The sequence below is a fragment of the Amblyraja radiata genome, chromosome 6 (genome assembly GCF_010909765.2).
Source record: "Amblyraja radiata isolate CabotCenter1 chromosome 6, sAmbRad1.1.pri, whole genome shotgun sequence".
Taxonomy (NCBI): domain Eukaryota; kingdom Metazoa; phylum Chordata; class Chondrichthyes; order Rajiformes; family Rajidae; genus Amblyraja; species Amblyraja radiata.
In genome coordinates, this window is record NC_045961.1 from 72,746,717 (window position 1) to 72,759,910 (window position 13,194).

At 41.4% G+C, this 13,194-nt stretch overlaps 1 protein-coding gene across 2 annotated transcripts; it reads left to right on the plus strand.

Annotated features, from left to right (window-relative positions):
- The first annotated feature begins 3,528 nt into the window (after positions 1–3,528).
- On the plus strand, positions 3,529–7,201 carry pou4f1 (POU class 4 homeobox 1). 2 transcript variants are annotated; one of them, XM_033022946.1, is made up of 3 exons: positions 3,529–3,650; positions 3,837–3,967; positions 4,347–7,201. In XM_033022946.1, coding segments are annotated over exons 1-3 (1,119 nt in total). In that variant the 5' UTR covers positions 3,529–3,649; the 3' UTR covers positions 5,334–7,201. The 2 variants fall into 2 exon arrangements, with proteins under 2 accessions (XP_032878837.1, XP_032878838.1); XM_033022947.1 differs by having other exon boundaries at positions 3,539–3,967; positions 4,347–7,200.
- The last annotated feature ends 5,993 nt before the right edge of the window (positions 7,202–13,194 follow it).

Genomic DNA, 13,194 nt, shown 5'->3' on the forward strand with positions numbered 1-13,194 from the left:
ATATACGCTTTATTTGCAGAAACACGAGGAGTGTATAAAAATCAACAGTTGGGAAAATATACAATGGTCCACTAAGTCTTTCTCACAGTCATGGTTAACTTGTGGCCTTCGAGATCGCTCCATCTAATGGCCTCCTGCCAAAAAATCAGAAGGTAGTGAAATAAACTAGCTCGATAAAGAACAAAACGACTCGATTTGCAATAAATATGTGGTGCAGATACTTACCGCTTTTGTCCTTCCACGAATTTCCAATGTTGCTTCAGTTGATAGAAAATCGTGGGCTGAAAGAAGGGTAATATCGACATCGACTGCCTGTGACACGACATGGTTGAGGGGATCCACTTCTGCTTGCCACTTGTTGGCTGTGTAGTTTCTACTTTGCATTTCCCATGTGATTGCAATTCCATGAAACTTGGTCCACCTAGTGAAGCCTATTTTGCTTAGCAGTTACAATACGAGAAGATTGAACATGAGGGGCGATGCTTCATATTTATTTTCCTGTCACCTGTCATAGACTATTGATGAGCGCGAGAAACAAAGTTAGTATTAAACTTGCTGTAGGACGTTAAAATGTTTCCAATATATGAAAGTCACGCCAATTCGAAACCCATATCGTGAATTTATTTCAAACACATATAGTCTGATGTTTCTGGAAACGAGTGTTGGTAGTCCTACAAATATAAAAGTTAAAGTCATAGACTTCCACCTCGCAGTCGCTTTTAGACACAAAATGTCGGAGTAACTCAGCGGGTCAGACAGCATCTCTAGAGAAAAGGAATAGGCGACGTTTCGGGTCGAGACCGAAGAAGCGTCAAGACCCGAAACGTCATCTGTTCCTTTTCTCCAGAGATGCTGTCTGTCCCGCTGAGTTACTCCAACTTTTTGTGGCTATCTTCAGTTTAAACCAGCATCTGCAGTTCCTTCCTACGCACTCCCGAAGTCGCTTTTAACTATTGAATCGAAAATCTTTTTTATGTTGAAGAATATAAACTAACCATACACACCCATCCCCCGAATCTGACCGTTTAGTTACTATCTAGACACAGGGAACATCGGATGGGGGTTTGCAAAAGAAAAGGCATAAAGTGCCGGAGTATCTCATCGGCGCAGACAGCATCTCTGGAGAACAGGGATAGCCGGCGATTTTAAGTCTGAGAGTTCCGATCCGAAATATCGCCTGCTCGTGTTCTCCAGAGATGCTTCCTGACTCGATGAGTTACTCCAGCATTTTGTGCCTTTGCTCAGTTATTATCTCTACTTATGCTGCACCGGTGCTAATAGCGAGAGCGCATCCATGCATACAATCACCCCGACCCATTTTGTGTTTCCGAACTTTAGTTTATGTCAACGAAGTTTGATTTTTATTACATTGAGTATTAATTGTAAAATAACGCGAACACTGCTGCTCAATTCATTATTGTGCATTACATGTATTTCAACTACATATTCGAACTGAAAGGAAATCCGGTTTGAATGGATTACCCTTGTTAATAAAGTGGAGTGATAAACTATTAACAGACTAATAGATGCTGCTGCACCCGCTGAGTTTCCTTTTTGTGTACCCCAGACTAATACTATTGTTCGGTGTCATCCTGTTTAAATACATTCGGTGGTCAGCGATAAAACTCAGCATTTGTTTTTGGTTCTGTCCCGAAATAATCAGTCTGAAGAAGGGTCTCGACCCGAAACGTCACTCATTCATTCTCTCCAGAGATGCTGCCTGTCCCGCTGAGTTACTCCCGCATTTTGTGTCTATCTTCAGTATTCTATTCTCAGCACATTTCAATCATGGCAATCCCCAGTGGATCTCCAATTAAACGTCTTACACCCAACTACTGTATGGGAAAATGTGTAACGTACACTGATATAGAATGCAAGTATTACAAATATATATATTGGACTGTCAGATACAACCGGAAAGTATTGTTAAAGCTCTTCATGCTATGAATCTACAGAGTAATGAGATTGTTTTAAAAACTCTTTATCATGAATGATTTCAGTAGGTGGATTGTTGAAAATCATTCGGTGGAATCACATTCAACGAGACTACAATTGTTGGACGCGTAAAGTAAATATAACCAAGTTTAAAAAAATTCCAGGACAGAATTATACAATTCTGCAAAAATAACTACTCTAAACTTTTTCCGAGTACTTTTTAATGAAACGTTCAAATATTTAGATTTCTGAAATAGTAGAACAAAGTTGTTGCAAAGTGTATATTACCTTGTTCTTGTCTACATAATATATAACATTACCACCCTCCCGATCCATTATTTTGTTTATTAGGATTCATGATTGATGTGAGTTCAAGATTATTAGGGCAGAACTCCTGAAAGTAACTAATTCATCATTAATCTATCCGACGATGCTCGCAGACAGAATCGAATTAATTATATTAAGTGCACCCGTTCACTTCTTCGGTTCTAATTGAGTTTTGGAATATATCTATTTAATTATATTATTACTTCAATAACGTTCTCGCGAGATATAACTTAAATGCTGCAACAGCATTGCAGAGTTCGCGGGGATATTAACATGACGTTGCACGCCAGTGGGGAGAAAAACACTTGAATGGAGGATAATTAAATCCTGCCCAGACAAACGGAGAAATTCGTGCAGTTCGCATCCCAACTGACACTGAACATGTACTCAGGAGCACTGGGTGCGCGTGCGCACGCGGCATGCCTCCTCTCCAAGATGAGTGACGGCAATATTTATTCACCGGCCACTGATATCCTTCTCAACCCAGATTGCATACAGCTCAAGGATAATTTGACATCCTCTTGTTTTATTTTCGCTGCAAATACTTCCTTTTGAGGCAGTGCCAACTGTTACTCGATGCGCTGTATCGGTGCGCTTAAAACTTGTTCGGGTAATTTCAACTGGAGCCTGGATATCTGTCTGAAATATGCAGGAAAAGAACCGCAGATGCTGGTTTAAACCGAAGATAGACTCAAAAAGCTGGAGTAACTCAGCAGGTCAGGCAGCATCTCTTGAGAAAAGGGACAGGTGACGTTCCAGGTCGAGACCCTTCTTCAGATATTTCTTTCTGAAATGCTTGCAACGCTCACAATACCGCTGGGCGTCGATTCGATGTATATTTCCCAGGATGCTGCAAGACATGTCAAGAGGGCGGCCAACATATGATGTGTAGCTGGTGAATGAAACTATTTGCCACTGGTTTCTGCACGTGCTTACGCTCAGACCCTTGAACTGGCGAGAGAGAAGTTGTACGACGGGATCTGTAGTTTCCATCCCTGGGTTTGCAGCCAGAGTTTGAAGGGAGTGGGGGTGGGGTGTGGGGGGGGGGGGGCAGGTTGTCAATCGCCGGTACACGGGGGCCGGGAGCGGCGAGGCGTTTGAGTGCTAAGGCGGATCACAACACGCACGCTTTGGAGAGGGTGGTCAGAGGTCCCTCACGCTGTCTGTCACACCCCTCCCTCCTTCCCTCCTTCCCTCCCTCTGCCTGGCGACATCCGGTTCTCATGCGCTGCTCCGGACTCTGGACAGTGGTAGTGGGGAGGGAGGGAGGGAAGGAGGGAGGGAGAAGGGGGAGCACATCTCGCGCGAATGCAGAGGGGATGGGACGAGACTCAGAAGCAGGTGTAAGCGCCTCATCTGTCTAGCCCAGCAGTAATAGGGAGACAGCAGTGAGTGAGAGAGACGCGCACACAGCCTGGGCGTGCAGGCAGTACAGCGGCCTGTCGCTTGATATTTATTTACATTAAAAACCATAAATGCATTTATAAATATATATATATATATACTGTGAACTTTTACTTCGTTTTAAATACTGTTGCAGTTTCATTTCCTCTGTCTGGCATCCTTATGTACAGTGTTCAAAATGATGTCCATGAACAGCAAGCAGCCAGCCTTCGGCATGCATCATACCCTACCTGAGCACAAGTATACTTCTCTACACTCCAGCTCGGAAGCAATAAGGAGAGCCTGCCTGCCAGCGCCGCCGGTATGTAGCTTTGTAACTATCTCCCTTTCTGTGTGTGTCTGTGGTGAACGTGTCGGACAGATGCTGCTTAAAATGTGTTGTTGTTGTTACCCACGTAAACCATCATCCTTACTTGCAGACTCGCAGCAAGACTGCAACTTGAACTCCTTTCTGATTTTGGTTAGAGTTGCTAAATTTCTGCCGTGCAATTTAACAATTCAACTGTTAAAATTTGGTTTAGAGTTGCAAGCCTTCAACAACAGGCATGGCAAAATTGCAATTAGGCTCCCTTCATTCTGAAGGTATAAAGTAATGTTTTTAAAGTGTTTGTGTGTCAGTTTTCTCCCATTGAGAATTGGTTTGTTGATCATGTTTTGGCCTCTCTGTGTCTTTCTGGTAGCAACTGCAGAACAATATCTTCGCCAGCTTGGATGAAACTCTCCTGGCCCGCGCCGAGGCTCTGGCTGCCGTGGATATCGCCGTATCTCAAGGCAAGAGCCACCCATACAAGCCGGATGCCACTTACCACACCATGAATAGTGTGCCATGCACGTCTAACCCGAACGCGCCGCTGCCGCATCCGTCCGGTTTGCCCTCGCACCATCACCATCACCACCATCACCACCACCAACCTCACCAGACCTTGGATCCCGGAGAGCTTCTCGACCACCTGAGCAGTTCCTCGCTGAGCCTGGCCGGGGCCATGGCCCAGGCCGGTAACGGAGAAAATGGGGTGGTGCCCACCTCGCACCCTGCACACATGCACGGCCTGAGCCACCTCAGCAGCCCGCACCCTCATCACCCTCACCACCACCACCCCCACCACCAGAGCGCCCTGAACATGACCCCGCACCCTCATGGGCTGGCGGCTCACGGCGTGGCCCCCGGCATGCCCACCCTCAACGACGTGGACGCCGACCCGCGGGAGCTGGAAGCTTTCGCCGAGCGCTTTAAGCAGAGGAGGATCAAGCTGGGAGTGACCCAGGCCGACGTGGGCTCGGCCCTGGCTAACTTGAAGATCCCGGGAGTGGGCTCGCTCAGCCAGAGCACCATCTGCAGGTTCGAGTCACTGACCCTATCCCACAACAACATGATCGCTCTCAAGCCCATTCTACAAGCTTGGCTGGAAGAGGCGGAGGGCGCTCACCGCGAGAAACTCAACAAGCCCGACCTCTTCAACGGCGGCGAGAAGAAGCGCAAAAGGACGTCGATCGCCGCCCCGGAGAAGCGCTCATTGGAAGCTTACTTCGCCGTGCAACCTCGACCGTCCTCTGAAAAGATCGCGGCCATCGCCGAGAAACTGGACCTGAAAAAGAACGTGGTTAGGGTATGGTTTTGCAATCAAAGACAGAAGCAGAAACGGATGAAATTTTCCGCCAGCCACTAGCCGCAAGCGGCAGCTGGGGGATAACCCTTTGCGTGGCTGACTTAGTTTAGCAACGGACAATTGGTAAGGGAGGGTCGCCCAAGGAACAGTTGTTCCTCCCCTATTGACACCAGACTTGGGTCCAGGACTGTGTAGCGGAGCGAACGGAGGTTTGCAAAGGCAGAAACGCGTTTAATGACGACCATGCCAAAATCGCCGGTTTTCGACACATCGTGATGTTTATGTTAATTTTTCACGTTATTGGTGAAGTATGCAAATCACAGGTAAATCAGATCGCCCAATTGCTAGATAAAACGGTGGGGTCCGAGCCTGCTCGGCCCCCATCTCGTTAAGAAGGCAACATCTGAATGAAAGTTGATTGATGTTCAGTCACTTCAGTGTTATTTCACGTTACAGTATTTTGTTCAAGCTGTAGTTCGTTTCATTTTACCCGTTTATATTTATCACAACTCGTGTTTGGTTACTATCCAGTTCAGCGAATCCGATGCCGTTTGAGATTGTCTTTCTGACTCTCAGAAGGCAATTGCTACAGTTATATATATATATATATAGTAAAAAAAACTCAGGCAGATCTGACAACGGCAGCGATAATGGTCTTGTGACTCCACATTCGAGTACAAGTTAAGGACACTATAAGAATATAGTTTCCCCAAGTACAGCCTTCCTTCAAGGGAAACAACGGCACAGGCGTGCTTTGTAGATAATCTGACTTGATTTGCTGTTTGAAACAGTATTTATTCGAATCAAGTTATAGCGTCATTATTATTTATTTTGGATTCTTAGAAAAAGAGATAAAAAAGATATAAAAATGATCACACAATTGACATTTTACAGTGATAATCGTTTCCAAAGGTCTGCATGCTGAGCAAATCACCTTTTTCGTGAAATGTAACGGGCATTAGCTGTCGGCACTCCGTTTTGGTAATTGCACTAAAATATGTTGCAGAATTTAGTATGTTGTACCGGTTGGAAAACATGTTAGTGTATTATGGTTTACGATCAAAATTCCAAGCGATGCTTGCATCGAAGCTTGATATAGGACTACCAAAAGTTTGCGCATAAAATATTCACACTGAATTATTGATTCTGTTTTGGGAAGGAATATCTCCTTTATGGGCATCTAAAATACGTGCGCAGAGGCAAAATAACTGCATGATCTGAGGATGGATACCGAATTTGGCGCCTAAGGATTCGATACAAAAAAATTGTTTTATTATCCGTTTGCAGCGCAAACATTCTATGCATTGGAACTGAAATGAACACTATAGAGTAGCTTGATAGACCTTGTGGATAGTGTGATTTCACTGTTAACTGCCTGTTTTCACTAGACACAACATTCCGACCCTGTTTATAATTGTACATAGATGTTTATTGTAAATAACGTTATAATTTGCGCACATGTGTGTTTACAAACCGCAGCCACGTGTGCATCATACATGAAAAAATGTCTCACTTTAAGTCAATCCCTGTCCAATGTATATTTGCCAAGCTTTCTCCTGAATTGTGTTTTTTTAATTTATTTACTTATTTATTTAAATTATTTCTGTAAGCCAAATACAACAGGGAGATGTGTCTTCTTCGCACATTTACAAATAAAGAAAAGAAAATAAGGGTAACGTTTGTCTGTTTATAGATGTAGCATTTATTTGCTTAATTTTGGTAAAACTTGATCTTAGATGATAAAAAGAACTGAAAGGTTGGAGGTATCCTTAAAGCATACGAAATAAGTTTCTAAATTTTATCGTCACCGTGTAAACTATGACAACGCACCAAAGCAGCAAAGGGAAACATGCAAATATTCGAAAATTGGAGCAGTCCAAATTAATTCTTAATTGTGGATATCCCAATTATGCGTAGAAGCAATATTTCCATATGGAAATGGTTTTCAGACGTTTACACGTTTGCTGTTAACAGTTTCCAAATTGGGACATTTGAGTCTCTGCATTCATGATCAAAGTAGCAACTCAAAAACACCCCCCCCCCCCCCCCCCCAATGTACTTTAAACCATAGTAATATGCGTTCCCTGTCGTCACACTTGCACTTACAGAAACATCATTGGGCACGTTTGTGATGCCACCTACTGCACTAGTGGAACATTTTTAGTTTGGGTCAGCTTGAACCGTTTAAGGTTAACTTTAGGGTTCTAATATATTTTCGTCGCTTAAAATAGAAGGATAGAGCGCACTATAATGAATGCAAAATACGGATGCATCTCCCTTATTCCAGTGGACCTTTTCGGGACTGGTTATTTGTAAACGCGTTGGGTGTGAAGTCTTATAACTGCACTTTGCGTCTACTCTGGCAACGCACCAATGTTGCAATCATTACTTGTGAATAAACGGAATGATTAAAATGAGCACGACGCTCTCGTACATTTATGCATGTAAATGATTCACGTACCTTTAATGCCCCCCACCCACAAGTTGTTGCATTGATAAGATCTCATAACTCCACAAATATTTTTTTCTTATTATGATAGAGTTATGTCAAATCAAATGTAAAGGAAAGTGCGTGGTTAATAAGATACAATGCCTTCACCCGGTTTAATCAAATACACTTTATATGTGTATTAACAAACAAATAATACACGTTTAATTAAATTAAATTAGATTTTAAACCCTTTGCTACCTTCAGCAAACACGTGGGAATGCAACTGTCCGTAAAATATGTTTTTTTTGCTCCAGAAACACTTTAAGATTAACTTCTAACAGCTGTGATCTAGCCTTTCCGCGGGGTGTAAAGAAATGAACAGTTGTACGCATTTCTGCTCAAACTGCTCTCCATCGCTTTAATCATAGAGAAAGTCGCTGATAATAATAGGTCATAACCCACAAGGAATAATGTGAGAACTGTGGATTTCGCATGTAACACTTGTACGGCAATTGGTTTCAACTTATATTAAACCATCATAAATGAATAATAGACATTCACTGCCATGATCCTATTGATTTTCTTCTTGTCTGATACCTTGGCTAATTTCTCTACTGCTTCAACAAGATAAACGCACCAGTGCTGCAGAGAAACCGAGGTTTATTTCAGAAACCATGGGCATTGCCTGAAGAAGACCCAATTTTAAATTACTGTTGAAACAATTCCCTTGAATTGCACCTTTGCCGCTGACGTGGTCACGTGAGCATTTGGTCTGCCATTAAATTGTTATTTTAAATACGATTATCTCTTGAATTTGAAATAGACAATTCGCATAATTTCGTAGTAAAACGCGATATTTTATAGTGATTTGCTGTGAGTTTAATTTAATTGCATATCATAATTATTTTTTAATTGAAAACATATTTTCCATTATGCCAAATGAGACTTAAATTTTGCAATATTGTAAGATATAGAAATACTCACGCACCAGATACAACTGTTATTAATTAAATACTTTCCCCAGTAATAACCATAGTCTTTGAAACTGGAGCTTATCTCGCCGACCCGAAAATGTTCGCATATCTGCGTTTTTTGGTAATGCTAGATCTTTCTTACACATGTAATTGCAATTCATTGTAAATAATTCATGTTTGGAGATTCAACAAATTAATAAAACGAACGATGACAAGAGGCTAATTAAAACTTTGGTAATTGTTGTCACGACAGCTTTGTTGTGTGGCACGGTGCAAACCTTCTTTGAAACGAAAATCTGCTTTGATAAAAAAAATGTCCCAGTAGGCTCTTAAACACTTTGAACTTTATTTAATTTACAATAATTTTGTAATTACATTTAGGAACTGATTTATTTCCTTCTGTTTCTCAGTGACTTCTCGACTTGTTTTTGACGTCAAAGGTTACCAAAAAAAGCACTGAAATTAGTGTTGAAAAATGCTGGCAATTGTTTGCCTCCAATTTAGGCAATCTCGTCCGCAATTCAACCAACGCAACACCCCCGCAACCTAGCCACCGCCTTCTCCCTCACAAACACAAACAGAAGAATAGTTTATATTGGAAAAACAACGCACAGATTTTAAAAAAAAACTAATTTTAAAGCGCGGGCGAAGCCATTGCGACCAAAATTGGCTGACCAGCAAAACCGCAAATCACCAGGAATAGAAAAAGACAAAGAGATTTGTCTGAAATTCACAGCGTTTACTCATTTCTTGAAATGTTGAAATGTTCCGAAGTTAATCTCAGGAAAGAACTCCGCATAATTCATTTGACTTTCTGCAATGATGCTAAATATGATAAATGTATAAGATGCCAGAAAAATGTTACTAGAAAAAGACAGTGTTTTTTAAATTAAAAAAAAACATGCTGCAGATCTTTAAAGATTGAATGAACAAGTGCTAACTTCAACTCGCTATTGCCATTACCAGGTGGATATCACAGATAAAACATGACACCGATTATTCACTTGTAAAAGTAATAACTACACTGAATCAAATCTAGTCTATGAACCCACGTACTAGTCATCGCCACAGTTGTTTCTTTACAGATTTTATATGCTGACAGTTTAGATTGCAAAGTGGCTTTGTTGAATCAACGACAATGTAAAATCAACACTAGATGGCAGTGTCAGAGGTCAAGCTGGTGAGGACCACTTCCAAATGGGTTAAGAATTGTCCCATGCATGGCGATTATTTATCATAACATTCTTTCGTGTCAGTCTACTTATACTTATACCGATGTATAATATAATCGCCTCTTAATTTTATATGGACTTGACACGTTATAGTTTTGTATGAGGGATTAACTACCCTCGAAACACTGGGATTCATTTTACATCTCCTCACTGTTTGATCAGTCTATGGGAAAATCATTTACACAAGGAATTCTCAGGCAGTCAGGTAGTGACAATAAACATTTAATGAAACTTGAGACCTCTGTGTCTCGGGACTGTGTCAGAATAATTTAACTGTAACATTAGCATGACTTTTCCCTCATCAAAGAGTTGATTACAGATTATATGAGTTTGGGCGGGGTGAGGGGGGTGGGTGGGAGGGGAGGGCGGTTGGAAGGGGTTGTGGGGAGACGTGCAAAAGAAGAACATCTCATGTCTTTTTCCCTGTGCTTTGCAACCACATTTTTTATGTGCGTACATTATATATGTTATATAATACATAATATTATATATATTATTATATTTTATATATTACATATATTTCTTGAACATTGACATCTCGGCAGTTTCTCAATAAATGGATTAAGTCTATACCGAAATAAAGCGCGTTTAAAAATGTTAAATATAGTTAATGCAATATTAATCACCTTCGGTGATATAAAATGCAATATTTTCAGGCAGCAATCGGGTTTTTTCCTATCAGTGAGCTGACGAAAAGAGCCACAGCTGCAGTCATTCCCCGACAAAATGCTATATTTATAGCCATTGTCTGACTTTTGCCTGCCAAGAACGAGACACGTTTATGGGGTAAGGACATTTACTTTGTCTTAAGTATCTGTTACAGGTCTTGAGCAACGGGCTTTTCTTTTGCAAACTAGTCGTTAGGTGCATTGTGACCGTGAGCTATTCTAAAAGAAAATTCAATAAAATAATTCACTGCGACCTGGTATACAGATAATTTCATCTAATAAACCCTGATAGCAGATAACTTTGCAGAAACAAGGCGAAATGCAAGAAGTACAGCGAGTATCCTTAAATGTTCACGGAGCAGCAGGAGTCGTCGCGTCTAAATTTGAAATCGGGATCTCTGATAAAGTAAGAAACGACTTTAGAAAAATGCCTGAAATGTGTTCTGCGTGAATTGCCCACAATGGGCATTGCAAGGAACGAAGAGGAGAGAAAAAGCTTCGGCTTATCAAGGTTGTAAAATTATAGCACTAGCAATTGTTTATTTAAAGTGTACCATGCAGTTTATGCGAAAGTTTTCAAAACTTTTTTGGTGAAATTTGCAAGATATAATTGAATTTAGATTGTGATCTCTCAGCGATTAATTTTTAAAAGGAATGGTGCCGTATCCATACAATATAATACACAGCCATAAACCTATATTTATAATCCAGTGACTGGAATAAAAGTGAACGCAATGCATCGTTTTGCTCTTTCTCGAATAAACACATAGGAATCGACATTTATTTCATCACCTCCCTGCTCCGTCCTTCGCATTCTCCAATTATAATTACCATCAGACACCACTGTCATATGAATGTCTGAAGAAGGGTTTCGGCCCGAAACGTCGCCTATTTCCTTCGCTCCATAGATGCTGCTGTACCCGCTGAGTTTCCCCAGCAATTTTGTGTACCACTGTCATATGAATGTCGGCTTTCTTTGGTGAGAACCAACCCTATTTGTAAATCTTAAACATTATGCAGTTATCATAGTGATGTGCAATTAACATCGAAGAAATCATTTCTATGGATGCTTACGTTCTAATAAGGCATACAACGAACTGGATAATTTCGCTCTCTTCATAAACTATTGAGCAGGTAGATTTTGAGAAGCTCTTCTTGAGTTTGTGTATTGCTTTCAATAACATTGCGAGGTATTTCTTTGAAAAGCCCCCCCCCCCCCTCCGCCCCCCCCCCCTCCGCCCCCCCCCCCCCCCCCCCCCTCCGCCCGCCCCCCCCCCCCCCCACCCCCAGCCCCAACGACCCAGCCGACTGTGGGTCAAATAGCAGGAAAACTAGAGGCATGTGTATCACAGAAAGGAAAATATAATTTATACCACTTTTGTTAACTATAATATCTTCCTGACTTTCTTTGAGGAAGAAAATGTGTTTTAAGGATATAGCCCACCAGTTGCTGTCCCGTCTCAGTTACCAGATCTAATTTCAAATCTTCACGGAACTTATACCTTTCCGTATTGAATTTACCAGAGAAAACATTATCCATATACATAACCATTCTAAATGTCAAGGAGCCTGCCGTTTTATCTTCGAACACACTCGCAATAAACAACTGCCAAGCAACTGTAATGGCAACATAACGGCTGCGTTTAACAAACTTTAAAGGATTTCCAGACTAAAGTAACATAACGATGGTTCTGAAATAACATCAGAAAGTAGTTGCAATGCAGTCAGATGCTTGTTGACATGTTCGGGTCCTCATTGAAAAGTGTCACCACTACATTCCATACTACATAAATTTTGTGCAGAGCATCTCGACAACAACGTTTATATGGCAGTCTCATTTGAAGTTTGAAATTCTACAAGGAGCGCTGGAGATAGCAGTTTCACTCAACTCTTTGAACCTCTATTTTAAAGTGATTTTTAAAAAAATATAAAAGGCATTAGAGCTGAGATCCCTTTAAGTATAAGTCTGTCATTGGAGTAATGCATTATTGAAAGCATATCAAACAGCTCTGGTGCTCTGACTTTACGAGGCATACAGAAGATGAAGTCTGACTGTCTGACTGCACAAAAGCCTCTAATATGTTAATCGCCGTAGGGGATGCCTAAGGTACCATTTCAAGCTGCTTCGCACACCATATGTCGGGCCGTTTGCCACATGTATCTATTAATCAAAAGGAAACACACCAGAACCACCAGCCACCCCACCTTTTTCAACCATGCCAGCACCTCCCAAAACGATCAGGGAATCTCAGAGAGAGAGAGAGAGAGAAAAAAAGTCTGACCTTTTCAAACTAAACAGAACAGAGTACTCTCAAAGATGACCAGCGGTCATTAGCGGTTACTGCAAAACACCATCCCACCCTCAGCACCATTATGTGTGACCACCTCAATAGTTTCGATTTTATTTGCACAGGACATTGAACAAAAAAAGCTCGAAGCTACGAAGCTATAATTTTAATAGGATGTTAGTTTCCTTAATTATTTAACGTCTCTTCCTGCCTGCTGCAAAGTATAAAGCCGTGAGCTGATGCTTGGCACATGACAACATCTTCAACATATATACGCCGTTTATTAATTGAATTAATTGTGTTCTAACATGGGCAACATAAGAGGAGT

Bases quoted from the DNA above. Each gene is read 5' to 3' on its own strand.
- pou4f1 (XM_033022946.1), top strand. The intron at 3,968-4,346 runs GTATGTAGCTTT...TCTTTCTGGTAG, and splicing joins CCTGCCTGCCAGCGCCGCCG to CAACTGCAGAACAATATCTT.